A 20,275-nucleotide genomic window follows, 5' to 3' on the forward strand; every position below is an offset into this window, starting at 1 on the left:
TAGTCAAGGAAAAACAGTCATCTATTAGGTACTTTTTAATAAATTAAGAGTTTTAAATTTTGACACTTTTACGTCTATCTTTTCACTGAAAAGTAAAACAAATTTAAAACATTTATTTAAGAATTACTCCTACATTTTAGTCAATCTTTTTTTAATTTTAAAATTATATGTATGTACAGCAGTGATGTGTAGTGTTGTTTCTGACCAAGAAACAGGTCATAAATGGCAGCACACCCTTTGTCAGCACAACAAACTCAAAGGTAATATTAGCATCAGTAGTAACATGGCCAACATAATGTGCGTGGATTTTCTTAGGCGTTCTATCGTTTCCTCCCACATGATCATTCCATTGAATCTTTCACAATCATCATTTTCATTAATCATTCATTACACTAAATAGCGTATAAGATTTCTTTTCATTTTCACGCGTGCTCAGTCAAAGCTGAAGTAGATCGATTTCCAGTAGTTTATGTAAATCATAGGAATGTTTCTTCCACCTTGTCACCGTTGCCACGTAGTGTAATAGTATTCAAAGTTGCTACTTATTTGCTACATTTGTTATTTTGTCAAGTAATATTGCAACAAAGGAAGAACAGAAAATTTTCACGTCCTATTTCTTCTAAGATTACCTCTGCTATAGAACTGGTTATTTTGAATTCGTTGTAATTTCCAGCAAAAAGTATTTGCTTTTGGCAAGTTTCTGAACATATTCTGCGTTCTAATTCAGCAGTTCAATGTAATTACTTTTGTTGACTGTTTCGTTGTTCTTTTCATGTCCTCTAAATGCTAATTTCTAGTTTGATAAAGAAAACTTGATTTTTTCAAAACATTTTCATTATGTTTATTCGTCATGGGAATGTTATCAGTGTCAATACTTATCAATCTACGTACGTAATCGAATGTCTTTAATGCAGTAATTGGATGGAGATAGCTTTGTGGTTTTTCATAAGGTCCACTATTTAAATGAAAATTATTTTATCATTGAATTCTGAGAAATTCCAAATTCACCTCTATGTAACAAAATAAACATGGCACATATTGCAATTTATAATTTAATGAACACCTGGTTAGCCATTTCGCAGAATTATAGTAACTCTTTTGAAACTGTCCATTGTAAGAGTTTCTTTTGGTTTTAAATTCTGTAAGGTGAAGTTTTAAATCACTTTGCCAATTAATATAACCTTACCTTATTATAAATTCAGTGAACCAAAAGGACAGAATTTCATCTCACATATTAGATGGTTCAATTTTTATCATTGCCTGTGGTTTTATACAAGACGAAATTTCCGAGAATAATATTGATCCTAGATATTTGAAAGTATCCACTTTGTCAAAAGTATTGTTTGATATTATAACGCATCCATAATTTGCAACATTACGATCCCGACGAATTTCCATGTATTTAGTTTCCTCTGCATTCACTTCTTGTAAGCCCATGTCCCTGCAAGCGTTTAATAAGACCTTTGCATTTCTTTCTATTGTTCTCCTATCGTCCCCTGTTATATTCACATCATCAGCATACACCATAACCTGGTGAATACCATCATCTCTAGGCTCTGGATGCTGCCTTTGATTTCCCTTATAGTGTACTTAAGAACAAAGTTGAATTATAATGACGACAATACCTCTCCTTGTTTCAGGTCATTCTCAACGTGAAAGCTCGTGGACAGTAATAATAATAATAATAATAATAATAATAATAATAATAATAATAATAATAATAATAATAATAATTGATGTGAACGTAAGACACGTAAGCATCCAACATAACGTACATATATATATATATATATATATATATATATATATATATATATATATATATATATATATATATATATATATATATATATATATATCTGTATTTGTTTTTCTGTCTCTTTCACTATAAGCTTCATAAAAATCGTCGGGTTTTCATGAGAGGCCAAGTAGCTAATGCGCTTTACATTGAACGCCTAGGAAAGGTCAAAAATTGCATACTTGTAATCCTGTAGAAAATAATGTAAAGGTGACAGTGCGTTCGTTGTCATGGGAAAGAAGATGTGATTGACCCATAATTTCCCGGAAAGTTAGAAGCAAATTATATTATTCTGTATTTGGCAACAGTAGCTATTTATGAGGGCGGAATGAAAGAATACGAATTTCTTATACTGGCTACACAGTATATGTTACATAACTTTTTTTTTTTTTTAAATCATGGATATATTCCCACAAAATACAAGAATAAATAGAGAGGAAAACTTCAACTGTGTCCGAACTCAGGAAAGGAAACAAGAAAATAGATCTCACAGCCTGTCCGCTAATGATCTAAGGAAATTACTTCTCTGATAATCATTATTATTAGTCATTGGTGATGCTAATCATCTGCACGAGACATTTTCTTCTAACATGACTGACATAGCTTTTCTCACATCAATGACTATGTTGAAAGGCAACAAAATTTCTCATAGAAAACCCTTAAGGAAAGATTTTTTTTTTTTTTTTTTTTAAATAAGAGAGAAAGCTGACAGTTGGTAGGAAGAAATTAAAGGAAGAATTCCTGGTAAACGATATATTGCAATTTAAGTAACGGGACAAAGTTGTTGCTGATTATTACTTCCACTTATACAGATAATTACACTATGAGTACATTACAACAGGGTTGACCACTTGTAGTATGATTCTTACTATTACTATTTCAAAAGCAGGACATGCAACGAAGAAAAAAAAATATACAGGTATGCAATTAACTAAACTGAATGTAATATATCTTGCAAAATAATATATACAAGGTCACTTTCAATAGTCGTACTTCATTTAATTTGTGTTCAAGACCCGACAAACTTACGTGTAGTATTTTCTTTAAGTTGTTTATGTATAGTTACGTTTAAAAGATTATGCCTCTTTAAAAAAATCACTTATCTCTTTTAAACTCTAAATAGCAGTGCACCAATCGAGGCATATGTTTTTCCTTGTGTGTTAAGACTATCCTTTAGCATAAGAAGGTGAACAAAGAGGTAATTCTTAAATCCCTTTCAAATCATTCTTTGGTCTAGAAACTTAGAAATAACAGCGATGGAAACGGGTATGCTGACTATACATCATCCACTTAAGTTGCCTAAAGAATTTAATTTCAATTGAGTTCACTAAATCTTTGTTGCAATTTACTAAGTTTTACCTAGTTCAGACTGATGAGTACAAAACAAGCTATACACATACCGAATAAAAAAATAGTGATTTTTGTTTTTGGCAAAGGGTTGTGTTTATATTCTCCTGGACCATGAAGTGTAATTTTCTGAATATAGAGCATATGTTTGGCTCCAGGAACACGCCATCATATTAATCTTAACAAAATAAACAAAATGCGGATTAAAATAGTTTCAAATAATGCAAGTGCGTTAAATGATACAGTTGAAATGTGTTTCATTTATTCAGTAATGCATTAAAATGTTTAATTCATACATATCTCAGAAGTCCTTGTTTTAGCCACAATGAATGCCACCAAAGCCAACACACACGCACACACAAAAGATAATTAGTCTCATAAATGGAAGCAAAAAAAAAAAAAAACATTATATGATCCTTATTCTTGCTTCGAATCTTCGTTTGACATACGTACATTCTGTTTTGTGTGATAATATTGATATTAGGTAGAACATGACATATGAGGTGCCTAGTATCAAAACCCGCCACATCCATTTCGCTTAGTTTCGAGTAATCTCACAAAACGTGCAGTGAAGCTCCATATACACGCGTACAAAGTCCCATATTTGAACTAGCTTTTAATATGAAATATTAAGCTTCTAAACAAAATTCTATTTCAATGGTATTCCTTTAGATCAAATATGTAACACGCGATATACAGTGTGTCACAAAAAGATCGAGACGGTGGAATATCTCGAGAAATACACGTTGTATCATGAATGCAAAAACACGTGGCAAATATGTTTTTTAATTCTATTTCAGGATGGAACAAGGAATTCACCCTGGTGCCCCCTAAGGGGAGCAACTTGAAAAGTTTAAATGGGACCCCTAGTTTTTAGTGTAGATTCAAATGCTACACACAAAAGTATGTAACTTTTACTGGAAACATTTTTGTGTATTCTTCACAGATGGCACTGTGATTGCGAAAAATCTGTTTTATTGAGTAACAGCAGAAAGATCGGGATAGGAAAATATCTCGAGAAATACACGTCCGAGCATGTAAAAACAAAATACATGTCAAATATTTGTTCGATTTCTATTTAACTGTGTGCAAATCAATGCTCCTTGGCGGTCCCTAAGTGGGGCAGAGGGGAGAAACTTGAAAAGTTTAAATGGAATCCCCCAGTTGGTAGTGCAAATTCAGATACTAAATACAAAAATACGTAACTTTTATCTGCAACATATTTGTTTGTTTGCTCGGTAGATGGCATTGTAATCGCAAAATCTCTGTTTTATCGAGCAACGCAACAGAAATGTCGGGACAGTGGAACATCTCGAGAAATACGCATCTGGGCATGAAATTAAACAAAAATATATGGGTCTAATATTTTTGATTCCTAAAGTGTGTGTGTGTGTGCAAATGAAAACACCTGGATACACCTTAGTGAGACAGAGGGGGCAATTTGGAAATTTGAAATAGGACCCCGCAGTTGTGATTGCAGATTCAGTTGGAAAGCACACAAATATACAACTTTTATCTGAAAAGTTCTTTTGTGTTCTTAAGAGATGACACTGTAGTGGCAAAACTATGTTTTATCGCTGTAATGCACAAAATGTGCTTCCGATCAAAAGAAAGAAAGACATGCCGAATTGTTATCGAATATACTTTATTCTAGTCACCTTAGCAGGAAATAATAAGAGAAACAACTAAAGTTTAAAATTAAACATTCATATTGAAGTGGAAAGGCCTAATGTGTATATCAGATATAGCAACAGGCTATAAATTAACTACTTGTAGTGCTACACAGGAACAGCTACGTGAACGTACCTGAGTAGCTGTATATTCCCTCCTGGGTCTATTGTGTCGGTGCATCACCTCGCCTCTCACCGTCGAGGTACTTGTTGGTGCCTAGGATATTCGCCAGTAACCAGTGTGTTATAGTAAGTGCTCAAATTGCGTACCTTGTTCGGTTTGACAAGTCCCTATTTGATGGTAGAATCCATCTACAGCAGCCCTAATGACATTGAGTTCAATGAGTGCAATTTCGTCAATAATGCTTTGCCGAAATTCATCTAAGTTGGTAGGCTTCCTTTCGCACACACGACTCTTCAAATGTCCCCAGAGAAAATAGTCCAGTGGCGACAAGTCAGGAGAACGAGCTGGCCACTCAATTCACCTCTTCTGCCAATCCACCTTTGGGGGAATTGCTCATTCAGAAATTGCCTAACATTTACACCATATTGCGGGCCCGCACCATCTTGCTGGAACCACGTTTCGACTAAGTTATCCGCTACAGTGTCTCTAATTGCTGGAAGTACGTCGTTCTGCAGCGTATCTTCATACTTCCCAGTATTCAAATTCCCGTCAATAAAAAATGGTCCAACTATGGAGGTGTTCATCACTCCCGCCCAGACGTTTAATTTTTGAGGGTATTGGGCATGTGCTTCAACCGACCAATGAGGATCGCTGTCAGCCCAAAATCTATAGTTATGTCTGATAACGTGACCGGTTAATTCGAAAGTGGCTTCGTCTGAAAAAATAATTCTAGTGAGAAAGTTAGGATCGTCATCAATGCGCCTCATAATCTGTTCACAAAATTCCATACGACGGTCGAAGTCATCTTCATTTAACTCATGCATCAGATGGAGTTTGTGAAATCGATCAACTATCGACCAAATATTTACCATTCGCCAAATACTCGAAAAAAAGTGGGAATACAATACCCCGGTACATCAACTATTTATTGATTTTAGAAAGGCGTACGACTCGGTTAGGAGAGAAATATTATACAACGTTCTTACAGAACTTGGAATACCGAGAAAGCTAATTAGATTAATTAAGATATGTTTAAATGAATCCCAAAGTAAAGTCCGGTTAGGAAAATTTTTGTCCACGAGCTTTCACGTCGAAAATGGCCTGAAACAAGGAGATGCGTTGTCGCCATTATTATTTAACTTCGTTCTGGAATACGCTATAAGGAAAATCAAAGATAGCAACCAGGGCCTAGAGTTGAACGGTATTCACCAGGTTATAGCATATGCTGATGATGTAAATTTAATAGGCGATGATAGGAGAACAATAGAAAGAAATGCAGAGATCTTATTAAACGCTTGCAGGGACATGGGTTTAGAAGTAAATGCAGATAAAACTAAATACATGGAAGTGCGTCGGGACCGGAATGCAGCAAATTATGGATGCGTTAAAAAATTAAATAATACTTTTGATAAAGTGGATAGTTTCAAATATCTTGGATCAATATTAACAGAGGAAAATCATATTCACGAAGAAATTAAATGTCGTCTAAAAGCAGGGATTTCGTGTTACTATTCGGTTTAAAATCTCTTGTCGTCGCGAATTCTGTCGAATTTGAAACTTAAAATATACAAAACGGTAATCATACCTGTTGTTTTGTATGGCTGCGAAACATGGACACTTACTCTGAGGGAAGAGCATAGACTGAAAGTACCGGTATTTGAGAACAAGATCCTGAGACGAATATTCGGACCCAAGAGGAACGGGAATAGGGAATGGCGGAAACTTCATAACGAGGAACTCATAATTTATATGGTTTACCCAACATTGTCAGGGTCGTGAAGTCTAGGAGGCTTAGGTGGGCGGGTCATGCAGCTAGAATGGAAAAAAGTAGAAACGCTTTCAAAGTCTTGACTGGAAGACCAATCGGAAAACGACCATTAGGAAGATCAAGGAGCAGATGGGAGAACAATATTAAGATGGATCTCGCAGAGATAGGAATACAAAGTAGAAACTGGATGCAGTTAGCTAAGGATAGAAGTCAGTGGAGAGCTTTTGTGAACGCGGCATTGAACCTCCGGGTTCCGTAGGCCATAGAGTTAGTTAGTTAGTTAGTTAGTTAGTTAATTATCAGATGCAGTTTGTACGGGTGGAACTTGATTGCCTTCAAAGTTCTGTGAACAGCCATGCAACTGATATCATGTTGTTGAGCACCTTTACGGATTTTCAACGAAGGATAATGCAACGTCAAGCTGTTTTTCGGCCGTAGTCGATGACTTTGGTCACCCAGGAATTCGACGATTTTTTATACTTCCTGTTTCCTCGAAGCGCCGCACGGTGCGCTCGACAGTCGAGTTTGAAATGAGATCGTTTGGACCGCGAAATGTTTGATTTAATAGCGCCCTAACTTCAGCATACGATCTTTGGCGGTCACCCCATCCGCGCATCAGCAAAATGATTATTCTGTCGTGCTCAGCACTTCGCCACATGAGATCGCCACAATTTGACTTTACCTTCGCCACTAAAGTGCACTTAATTTACAAGACATTCACTCACAATGAACACCTCGAATCGGATTCACAATAAGACTTCGTGATAAGGAAGTCTCTGGCAGGATTTCGATTCTCATTCATTCCACACTACTTGCACTGATGAAAACTGTTGTGCAGTGTCTTCCATGCAAAGCTAACTCGAAGCTGGTATGCCGAGGCTACTCCGCAAGGAACTAAACAACAACTACAAACACAATCACCAGCTCTATTTCGATGACTTATTTGACATACATGTTGATGACCAACGTTGCTTTGATATAAAAACAACTCTTCTAGCAGTTAGGGTAGTTTCATGCTTGTTTGATTTTATTTTAATGCCTTGGTTTCGCGGAGAACTATTTTAGCCTAATGTTGTCCTCAATCTTGGGGGCAAAACGTTCAATTTCAAATATTGCGTGTGTTTAAACTCCAACATTTCTGTGCACTTTGAAAGAAATATTTAGTTGTTGTGATTACAGTCATGGGTACCCACAGGCTTTTTCCGAGGAGAGGGAAGCACGATGTTTCAGAAGACGGGGGCAGGGAGGCGAAACTACCATTAAAAACGTAATTGTGCACAATGAGTCCTCACATGTAGGGATAATTTAACAAAATCGGGGGCAATTTAAATTCCAGAGGGAGCAAATGCCCTATAATTCCCTATTTGTCAACGCTCATGATTACATGATTACTGCTTCCAGTAACGGTAACTGCAATAAAAGAATTCAAATAAACGTTCGGCAGGTAAACAATATTTGTATCTCTTGCTCGAAAATACATTTAATGCATTATTAAGCTTTTTGATATCACATTGTCATCTGTGAAGAACACAAAACAACTTTTCCGATAAAAGTTACGTCGATTTTGTGTACAGCATATGAATCTACAGTAACAATTGGAGGTTCCTATGTCACATTTCCAAGTGCCCCCTCTAGGGGTTGACCAAGTTCATTCATCTCCACACACACATTTTAGGGATCAAAAATATTAGACCCATATATTTGTATTTAATTTCATGCCCAGATGGATATTTCTCGTGATATTCCACTGTCCCGACATTTCTGTTGCGTTGCTCAATGAAACAGATTTTGCGATTACAGTGCCATCTACCGAGCAAACAAACAAATATGTTGCAGATAAAAGTTACGTATTTTTGTATTTAGCATCTGAATTTGCACTACCAACTGGGGGGTTCCATTTAAACTTTTCAAGTTGCCCCCCTCTGCCCCACTTAGGGGCCGCCAAGGAGCATTGATTTGCACACAGTTAAATAGAAATAGAACAAATTTTTGATACATATTTTGATTTTTCATACTCGGACGTGTATTTCTCGAGATATTTTTCTGTTCCGATCTTTTTGCTGCGTTACTCAATGAAACAGATTTTTCGCAATTACAGTGCCATCTGTCAAGAATCCACAAAAATGTTTCCAGTAAAAGTTACGTATTTTTGTATGTAGCATCTGAATTTGCACTAAAAACTGGGGGTCCCATTTAAACTTTTCAAGCTCCCCCCTCTGCCCCCTTAGGGGGCGCCAAGGAGCATTGATTTGCACATAGTTAAATAGAAATAGAACAAATATTTGACACTTTTTTTTTTTTAATGCTCGGACGTGTATTTCTCGAGGTATTTTCCTGTTCCGATCTTTCTGTTGCGTTATTCAATAAAACAGATTTTTCGCGATTACAGTGCCATCTGTCAAGAATACACAATTTTTTTTCCAGTAAAAGTTTCCCAGATAGTTTTGTATGTAGCATTTGAATCTGCACTAAATATTGGGGGTCCCATTTAAACTTTTCAAGTTTCTCCCATCTGCCCCCCTTAGGGGCACCCGGGTGAATACATTGTTCCACCCTGAAATAGAATTTAAAAATATATTTGCCACGTGTTTTTGTATTTCATGATACGACGTGTATTTCTCGAGATATTCCAACGTCCCGATCTGTTTGCGACACCCTGTGTAACTCAATTTCTGTAAAAGAATGGATTTATCGGCTTTTGATACTAGGCGCCTCATATTTAGTTTAACGTCTCATGCATAAGTCTTGTAGGATTGAGGATATGGATTGTAGGTGTAAGTGGATGATTAAGCTACGGAAGAATTAGTTAAGTGAGAGAAAATTGAAGAATCCCGAGAAAACACCAGCAGGATGTTGTCCATCAGAAACTCTCATGATCTAGGATCGAACTATTGTAGACATATAAGACGTGAGGTGAGCACTCTTATAACTAATAAGCAATTATGCCACGAAAATCACATGGATTTGGAAGGCAAAATGATATCATTATAATTATACGTACGTACACTTAATTACAACTAGATGTAGTACACGATGTACGTAATGTTTCAAAATGAATATCGGAGCTTTAAGGCTTTGTAGAATGTATTACAATAAACTTACAATCATAAATAATACATCAAATAAAAGAGCAACTCAAACAATTTTGTATGCACGTATGCGCATGCGCTGTTTCCTCTGTCTACCGTTAGAAAGCGCTAGTAGCAAAGATGGCGATTAGTGAGCAGAAAGCTTTGTTTGTTTCACATTTTGCAAAGATTGAATCTGTAGTTAGAGTGCAACTTCTGTGTGGAGAATTTTAAGGAGACGCTTACAACTACTTCCTTATCGTTTGTAGTTGATACAAGCTCTACAGACTACGTTTACGTGCCAACTTTGCAAATGAAATGTTGCTGCATGACGATGAAGATTTTCTGGATCGTGTCATCTTCAGTGATGAATCGACATTTCAGCTAAGTGTCGATGTGAACACTCATAATGTTCGCATCTGGCGGTCAGTAAATCCCCACAAGATGGTACAGTTGCTACGAGACTACCTTAAATTAAATGGGTTTGATGCCATATCCCGGCGGAAAGTTTATTGAGCTTTCTCGCCTACTGACTCGATGTGTGCCGTGTGACGAATGGTGCTCACATTGAACACTTGTTGCAAAAACTGAGTTGTTCTTTCATTTGATGTACTGTATTATATAATTGTACGTTAAATGTAATAAATACTACAAAGCCTTATATCCCGATATTTGTTTTGAAACACTCTATACTATGATTATTTACTATTTGTTTAGAATATATATTTTTTTATAAATACATATAATTACATTGCGCATTTATATGTTTCTTCATGTTTTACAGTTATTGGTTGCATCTCCTATTGGCTGGTGGGTTATGCTCTTGCGTACAGCCGCGGAAACTGGTTTATTGGTTATACTGCGTTCGGAGGACAAAACATCAATAACGATACGTTTGCCCATTGGTTTTTCCAATATGTCTTTGCAGCAACTGCGGCCACCATTTTGTCTGGAGCTTTGGCTGAGAGATGCAACTTCATCGCTTATATTGTTTACAGTTTCGTTCTTACAGGTAACATCTGCTCACTATTTGATTTCTTTTGCAATTAAGAAGTATAGCAATATCTGGAAAGATAAGGACATCTCATTGTCCCTTGTTATTTGTTATGGGTGTATTACTTTAGTTTTAACTTAATTGGCGCAAGAGGGAACAAATCTATAAGAATTATTTAAATAAACAAAATGATAACAAAGCGGTTTGTTAACGAATAATTAATTACATGAAGTGAAATAAATGGAAAATGAAATGAAATGAAATCTGTAAGTTTTACTTCTCACGGTTATGCCGGTTAGGCTAAAGGAGACGGTGATGATGAGAGATGAATGAAATGAAGAAAGTGGGAGGAAACGGGAGAACCCCGAGAAAACCCATGAGCACGGTGTTTGTCCACCACAAAGTCCACACGGCGCGAGCTGGAATCGAACCAGGGACCCCAAGCACCGGAGATGAATGTTCTACCACTGAGCCACCGCGCCCCCTGAAATCAATGAAGGGTAAGGGAATAACTTATTTCCTACTGTATTTTAAATTTTCCACGATAACTTATATATATATATATATATATATATATATATATATATATATATATATATATATATATATATATATATATATATATATATATATATATATATATATAATTACTTTAAACATGTAGCCTGAAATTGATCAAAGCTAAAAGGCACAAATTCAAACCTGGTAACTTTAGAAAAACCTCCTTCGCTCGTTTGTATTAACATTGGGTACATTACCATTAATAAATATGCAATAGATGACAGAGATTTCGGGACATTGAGAATATAAATTCTTAAATTCTGACTTCTACATGAATTTTCACAAGAAACTTCATAATACAATGTCTATACATTACCAAATACGTGGGACGTACAACTCAAAGATTTCATTTCATTACCAAATAGTTAGGATATTTAAATCGAGACTTTTCAGGTGAGCAAAACTTATAGTTATTGATGTATTGTATGCGCGGAATGCATAGAATATTGATGAAAAGCATTTTGTTAAAATGACTTTTGAGCTGAAAGGATGCTACTGAATGTTAGGGAATTGAGTAATATCAACTTTATTAAATTTTGAATTAACACATTTCAGGATCCGTTAGCGGGCTTTAGTGTATGTAGAGCGATGTACTTTCATGCACCTTAATACCAGAGGTCTCCAACGTATTGCCATCATAGCTCTTTGTCGTGACCTATGCCCTTTTGAAAAATTAACTACTTTACATGGAAACTAATTTAGATCAAAATAGGTGGCAGCATCTAACAATTCTAAATACTGCCGCGAACATAACTGAAATTGCTAATGTGGCATAGAATTATTGATGAATTGAGAACTCCTGATGTAAACGATCGAATTACAACTAACAAAGAAGCAGTAAAAGTGAAACTTATAGATACAGTCTCAGCAGCTTTCCTCGGTGGTCTGATGGCTAGCACACGCGTACCTTGTGTTCAAGTGGTCCCGGCTTCAGTTCTCGGTGAGAAAACATTGACATTTGAATGCATTATGATTGGTCGGACTTCTCTCTAAATTGTAGACGCACGTTCCATATAACGTTGGTAATGAAAAAGGACGATAAACTTCAATAAATAAATAAATAAATAAATAAATAAATAAATAAAAGAATAAACAAACAAAAAATCTAGTATGTTGTCTGTTACCTTTCTTATCTTCTTCCCTGGTCTGCTTTTAGGATCCGCAGTGGGACTTATAGGATTGTACTGTTAGTAGTCCGTGTGTCCATTTCCCCACACGATAACTCTTGAATGAAAGCGAATTTTTGAAATTCTGTTTTTGGCAGTAGATAGTTGAAGCTCGACCGAGTTCGTTGGTGAAGTTATTCCTTTAACGCGTTGTATCGTTTAAAATACATGACGTTCCCTATGCCTCTATGCAGCTTGTACATCAGCAAAGTATGTTCGTTGCTTATGATAAAAGGATATTTAGTTTCTTTTACTGCAAAAAGTTGTTTAGCCTTTACTTTCGCGGGATCCTCTTTATTGTTCTTATCACAATTTAGTAATTAAGCGGGCTGTATCTCGAAGATCCTTAATTATAATTAAGGATCTTCGAGATACAGCCCGCGAGGCTAATTTACAGTAGAATTATTAAATCAGTGATAATAACAACTACAATGAAATATGAAATGAAAGGAAGTTTGGTCATAGTTTTTATACAGAGCGGCCCAAAAGTAGATATACAGTACCGTACTGATCAGCTCAGTGCACTAACAGTGCGTACTAATCAGTAACTATTCGAATTTCAAATTTTGTTCATTATTCGCGCTTCAATAATGGCATATAACCATATATTTGTATATCCTTCTAACGGACTTCAAACCAAATACACGGATTGGAGGAGAGGACATGCTTTCAGACCACTATTTGTGTACTTTTCTTTCTTTCTTTCTTTCTTTCTTTCTTTTTCTTTTTTTTTTTTTTTTTTTTTGAAAATGAAATTGAACTAATCAGAGATCCTTTCTGACGAAAAAAAAAAAAAACTGAAATTCCTATGACTCCTAGTTTAAAATGCAACTAATGTTGCATAATATTCGAAATGATATAGAGAAATACCGTAAATTTATATGCAATTATCGGGAAAATAATTACTATCAAATTTTCCTGAAATCTAAATGTCTCTTCTTGCGAAGATGAGGTAGAACAGGAATTATTGTTCTGTCTAAAGATAAGGTAAGATCAAAAATGTGCTACAAAGTTCTGGAGGTTATTAGACAGAACAAGTAGGTTCATTTTTAGACGAGGATTTCCCCCTCACTACCCGAGTCAATCGAATACTAATTCCAGTATTTCGATATTAGTCTCTATTTACTCTTACAACTAATATATTTACTGTATATTACATGCAATTATCACATGAGCTGTGAGTAATCAAATTTTGCGTAGCCTCACTGTAAGGGACATTCCTCATTTATAGACATGTCCTATCGGTATCCGTTATCAAGATGTTTTACTGTAGTTGTTTTTACTGCAAGAAATTCAATTGTTTGTCGTTATAGGATTTCTGTATCCAGTTGCGTCTCATTGGGCTTGGACTGAAGAAGGTTGGCTAAACCAGCTTGGGTACCAGGATTTCGCGGGCAGCGGAGTAGTTCATTGTCTCAGTGGAATTTGTTCTTTGATTGGAGCTGCTTTCCTTGGACCACGAATAGGAAGGTTCACTAAGAATGGAGTACAAGAGATTCAGGGACACTCGATTCCAGTAAGTTAGTGAGTATTACTAATAGTTCTTACACATAAAGTCAATATTTAAAATTACCTGAAACTACACATCTTACTTAATACGAGATTTTAAAACCACAATCTTCACTGTTTTATAACTCAGCGTAGTATGAGTGAAATACGTAATAAACACGCAGAAAAGTAGGTAAGTTGATTGGGAGTTTATCGTCCCGTTTAGTACCGATGCTATGCGATTCAAAATGTATGTTTCTACCAGGAATCAAACCCGGATCTCCTGTACCAAAGGCGCGTATACTAACCGCATAGCCATGAGAAAGCTCCACTTCTGGAGTGGAGTAATTGTAAAATAATTATAAACTTTAAATGATGCATGTGTGTTGTAGAGTCAGAAAAAATTGGAAATAATAATAATAAAAAATTCGCAGTTTTGGTGTAAACATTACCGTCAGCGTGATGTGTTTAAAAACTACATTTGTCCTTTCCCGCCACTTTATGTTATTTTAGTCCTCTTAGTGTTTCATTTAATTTAGTGTTATTTATTTGTGTCTGAAAAAGATAATTTATTTTCATTGTATATTCTTTTTCACAGAAAACACTTAGAAAAGTAAGAAATGCGTAAGGTACCATGTTTCTGTGGCTAACACGGATTAAGTTTGTGACACGAGGATCATTGCACCTTAAACGTCAGTACCGGATTCGCAAATGTCCAATTCATGCATCACCTTTGTGAGGGAATGGCGGGCTGAAATAATATCGATAGGATGTTGAAAAATCGATTACAATAAAGCTTTATTCGTAAATTGTTTCCAAAAGGTAGAAAAGAAATACATCAACTGAACGAAACATTTACCTTAGAGATAATAATTCCATATTAATGAAATGTTCTGTGTCTGGCAACATCACTAAGTAGATCTGTAACCTATGGAACTGGAAGTTTCAATATCACATTCACAAAAGCTCTCTATTAACTTCTGTCCTTCGCCAACTGGATTCAGTTTCTGCTCTGTATTCCTATTATCCGAAATCCTTCTCAATATTGTCATCCCACGTACAGGCTGAATACTAATAGCAGCAACATTAAGATATATCTAGCCTGATCCCTATACTTCTTATTTTACACGCCTAGATCCTGTTAAAGTTTTGCAAGTATTCTTATTTTCCCACGTATATACCGTTTAGATTAATGGAGACGGGTGGTTAATGAAAGTAAATAATTGTGAATGAAATGGTGGAATGAGAATGTGGGAAGAAACGGGAAATTCCCGAGAAATACTAGTTTTCTATATAAAGAAAGGCATGCTGAATTTAGTTTTCTTGTTATACGAACGAGCATTACAACCAATCTTCTTAAATAAACCATGTGCGTAAAGTTTATTTAAGGCCACAAGTAAACAGATACTGTGTACGTTTCTTATTGACATATTTCTGTATTGCTATCATGATTAGGAACCACTCTTCTCTTATCAATGTACAGTATATTAATATTGTAACACTTTTATTTAAATGACATATTCAATTTCAATAATCAAACAAATGAACAGCCACAGTATTTATACCGATAATTCGCAGAATAATAATTAAGATTTAACTTGTTTCCGCATCTGGACCCAGAATTAAAAATAGGATATAAAGTAAACTAATGAACAAGGTTTTAAAAAATCAATTTCGATTATTGTGATCTCGTTGAATACAGAATTATATTTATCATGTATTTAAATATGTTAAAAATCCAATAATGGTATCTGTCATATCGTGCAATTTATCTATTAAATAATCTATCGAAATTATTTATCGGTAAAAATAAAGACCTTTGATTACAACAAGCGGAAATCCTAATACGATAATATTTAATGCAGTTATCTCCCTAAAAGTGGTTTATATTTAAAATCATATATACATATATATAAGTGAGTCTATCTACAATCCTCGAGTCGAAGACATTTTATACAAATTTATACTGAATGTCTTGGTGCGTCAATTTATTTTAAATATTCCATGCAGTCTGTAAACATTAATGATTATTCGAAATATAGGCCTGTGTATTCATTTGAACAAAATGAGCTGTATATTTCCCATTTTAACCTTTTATTATTACTGCTATAACAAACAGTATGTATGTTTTTGGGCACACAGTATTGATTAAAAAAAAAAAAAAAAAAACTTTTCCAGCTTATAGGTATTGGAGGTATGATTTTGATATTTGGCTTTCTGGCATTCAACGGAGGTTCTCTTGGAAGCATGTCCAATCCTGGAGACTCAGCCATCATTGCCCGAGTGATAGCAAATACAATTGTCGCAGGAACAGCTGCAGCATTTGTTGTTCTCACTGCATGTAGAATTGGCATCTTTTGTTCACCTGCATGGAGTTTTCTCTTTACACTCAATGGATCGCTTACAGGAATGGTAAGTATTCAGTTACACGAGTTCATAATAGTGAATGATTATGGTTTAATGGAGACCACAGTAACAGGGCCACTTGTCTCTGATAAGGCCAATGATCGACACCTACGGCACTTTAAAAATCAAAAATAAAATTTCCAAAAACTGGAGGTCTAAGAGATTAAAAGTTAATTACAAAATTTAATTTGGTTGCAGAAAGCCTAAAATAATAAATACAATGTAATAAAGCCCCTGTAATAATACCACACAACAAGAACAAGAATTTTAGGAATGATTGAAAAAAATGGATCAAAAGATTGTGATCTTGGCCAATAGTTAGTTTTCGGATCAGGGGCCACAAAATTTTTAAACGGCCTCTAAATCAAGTTTTCGTACTTTTTACGGAGTAAGCACATCATACTGAGTTAAGTGATAGTTTGAGTGTAGTTCTCCAGATATAAGGCTTACAAAAAAAAAATAAAAAAAAAAAGATTGAAATATATTGGATCTTTTGATCCAAAAATGTAGGAAGGAAAACCTCAGAACAAGCTAACTGTTTAAATCTCACGAACAAAAGTAGTAATACGATCACTACAGATTGTATTATCCTAAAAACTACTGAAATTTTCAAGTAATACTAAACGTTTTGCGAGGACTGAGTATTCTGGACATTCCATGAGAATATGCCGAACACTCAGTGGAACGATATAGCCTTCAAATACGGACGGTTAACGCCATGCACTAGATACGAATGAGTGAGATAAGGGTGTCCAATACAAAGGCGAGTCATGATAACTTGATCCCGGTGGCTAGTATGTGGTGACGTTTATCAGTTGCCCAAAATTGATTTAATAAGTAGAGTTTTTTCCTTAGCTTGGTTCCAATCTTCTTGCTAATAAGAGCGCATCCGTGGGAAGAAATAATTACTGAGATTGGAGGACGGCAGAGAGTGCTCCAATGAAACCTTTGGCAAACCGATATTCTTCTCTGCTGTGTCTGCTTACTCATTTCCCAGAATACCATGTTCCAGCAGCCAGCAGGCAACGACAATCTAATCGTATTGCTGTAGGTGATGATATTTCACAAGGGTTTGCTTATTAAAGGCGTTCTTGAAGCTTTTTAAAACACTTTGCCAGTCAGTGCAAATACGCACATGATTCAGCGAAAGCTTAAGCACATGGTCGAGCGCAAGACTGCTGTTAGTTCAGCTGTGAACACTGAACACACGCGATGCAGAATATATTCCGAACCGTGCTCATTTGTGATGAAGGCACAGCCATCAGTATTCTCATTTCTTGAGCCGTTTATATATAAAATCGGGGCTGTTTTAGCAATGCTTCGACCCTTCCTGGAATTCATGGTTACTTGTTAGCTGTTTAGTGTGTGAGGACAATAGAAGATCCAGGTGAAATAAACAGCCATGGTGTATAACAAACAAAGAGACCATCGTTTAAATTTATCAGTGGTTTGACTGTCGTAAGCATGAATCTATCAACCAACAGCCACGAGCTACAGATCCATTGTTCTTACGACTTATGTATATATTAGAGTTTCGAATACATAGTTAATAAGCGAATGTTTGATATTTAGAGTTAAACACTCTCTTGAGCAAGTTTCAGTGCGGCTTTTGCTTCTTTCGATCCATGACAGACAATCTTGATCGTCTCGAAAGCCAGATTTAACCCGCCGTAGCATGTGCCGCGGATAGAGAAATTTTAGTTTTCTTAGAACTGTTAAAAGAGTTTGTGCTGTAAAATATACGTGGGCAATTGTCAAAAACATTACAAAGAAAATATTAAACAATTTAATATCGCTCCAAAACAAAATACGCATTAAAATGAGATAAATAAATATTACGGAGTGAGACTCCGCGCGCGTGCCTTGATGTTACAATTGACTACACGGGCTATGGAGGGTTAAGAAGCCTTCATTCATCATCATCACTTTGTTGGAAGTTTCTCTGGTTTCAAAATGGGAAGAACCAAAACCTCATGCTATCAAGATGGGAACAGTTGGGATCAGGGGCGGATCCAGGACCGACTTCTGTGGAAGGGGGGGCGGTGGGTTGTCATACTGCTACTTTTAAGGGCTCCAAACTTTGGGATGGGTTTTATTTATATATATAAAATAAGAAAGTTTCCTCTTCTGGGGGCAATCGCCCCTTTCGCCCCCTGGATCCGCCTCTGGTTGGGATACTATTAAACAGTTGCAATGATATGAGCAGTGAATTGGGCGAAACGTTGTACGACATATTGTAAAATATAGGTCAATCTCTGGAACAGTATTAGATGACTCACATACGGCAGAGTCGAAATCAAAAGCAGTGAAGGGAACGTTATCATCCTCCAAATTTGCGCTATAGAAATTTAAAGGATTTCTCTCGGTACGAATGCAAAAACAATTAAACTCGACCGAACAGTATACAGAGTCAGAGCTAGAAGAAAAATGTCAGCCCAAAATGTTATATCTCTGTGGGTTTTATCTATATGACACAGTTTATTGATAGAGCAGGTACACTAATACCTGAACACTGGCCATTGATGGAGCAAATTCGACTGCAGACAATAGCCATACATACTCAACTGCTGAGGAACGAAACAGTTTTTCCAGCTTTGGCACTTTGAAGATAAAGTAAGGTATTTTGCTCGAGCACACAGAATGTAAAACTTATAAATTCTCACTATTAGGATAGCCGACAAAAAGTAGTATGACTGCGGCGACGAGTAAGAATAGCCTCATGGGTGTCCGCAGACCATAGGACTCGCCGCCGTGGTTCACCGTATCCACATTCTGGAATGGAACCACAGGAAACATATATTACAACCTACTCAAATAGATCTACACAATTAGATACAGAGAGCTCAACAGGAAGATGAAACTCACTGAACTCCCAGGTTAAAACGAAGAAGATAATTCAGATTGGCAAAAGACAAATCTCTAGTGAATATCGGGTATGGCCACTGTCACAGAGATCTAGATGTACATTTCATGTTAATGAGCCAAGGAGGGCCACAATGCTCAGACAATGGTTAATACATCGGTATGTGCCGGAGCCAGTAGAGAAGTGAGTAGGACTGATGTCGTTAAGAACTAGCGTCCCATTCTTTTCAAGAAAATCGACCACGATTATCTGTGTAAATAAAATGGACTCTTATAGGTGGTGGTACGAATTTGGATCTTCGACAATCAACAAGTTTCTCAAGTTGATTCTAAGGCTAATCAAATCGGGTGACTAAAGCAAAGAGCATGATGGCAAATATTTAAATTACATTTTATAAAAGTGATATTTAACAGTTACATATTTTTATTTAAGATAGCGTCCAGTTACTTCATTTGTTAGTTGTACCTCTTTGTGACCCAATGGACAACGTGCATATTTTCTTTGCGCAAGCCATGAGTTTGATTCTCCATAAGGTGATTACCTCTGATGCAAATCCTACTAGTAGTTCAGATTCTGTTTTAACTAGCAGGTTTCTTCTCACATCCCACCAGTGCTTAAAAGAGACTTTAAACAGAACAGACTTATAGATCACTCAACAATTTGCCAGTTGCTGTTTGCATGCTATGTGCCTAACATTGTCCTCTAAAGGGGTACATTGAAATTTAAAATCTAAACTTTTCTGTTTCTTTTAATATTAAGAAGAAATTGTAATATATTTCTTTCGTTCAACTTGAGATCATTTAAAGTAAGTAAAAATGCTACATGAGAATATTTCTCTTACTGTTAGATTTTCCCCGTGAAATCTGCAACCGTATATTACAATATGTCGTGTGGGATATCTAACGTTCCAGGTGTTTAATAAAGTATTTTATCATCCTTTCAATATTAAATAATCAATTACCTTAACTTGTGGATAGCTGATTTGTCAAAGTGAAACGATAAATTCCAGTTCATCCCAAGTG

The 20,275-nt window shown here is 35.9% G+C and overlaps 1 protein-coding gene across 3 annotated transcripts in view; it reads left to right on the plus strand.

The window, feature by feature from the left end:
• LOC145694850 (putative ammonium transporter 1) overlaps positions 1 to 20,275 on the plus strand; it is an 89,722-nt gene that overhangs the window by 45,919 nt on the left and 23,528 nt on the right. For 2 of the 3 annotated variants that reach the window (XM_081771542.1, XM_081771543.1), the window contains exons 4-6: positions 10,560 to 10,787; positions 13,810 to 14,012; positions 16,163 to 16,396. In XM_081771542.1, coding sequence (XP_081627668.1) covers positions 10,560 to 10,787; positions 13,810 to 14,012; positions 16,163 to 16,396 — 665 coding nt within the window. The remainder of the gene's footprint in view (positions 1 to 10,559; positions 10,788 to 13,809; positions 14,013 to 16,162; positions 16,397 to 20,275) is intronic. The other variant, XM_081771544.1, reaches the window with a different exon arrangement.

Source organism: Thermobia domestica, chromosome 9 (genome assembly GCF_964235325.1).
Source record: "Thermobia domestica chromosome 9, izTheDome1.hap1.1, whole genome shotgun sequence".
In the NCBI taxonomy this organism is placed as follows: domain Eukaryota; kingdom Metazoa; phylum Arthropoda; class Insecta; order Zygentoma; family Lepismatidae; genus Thermobia; species Thermobia domestica.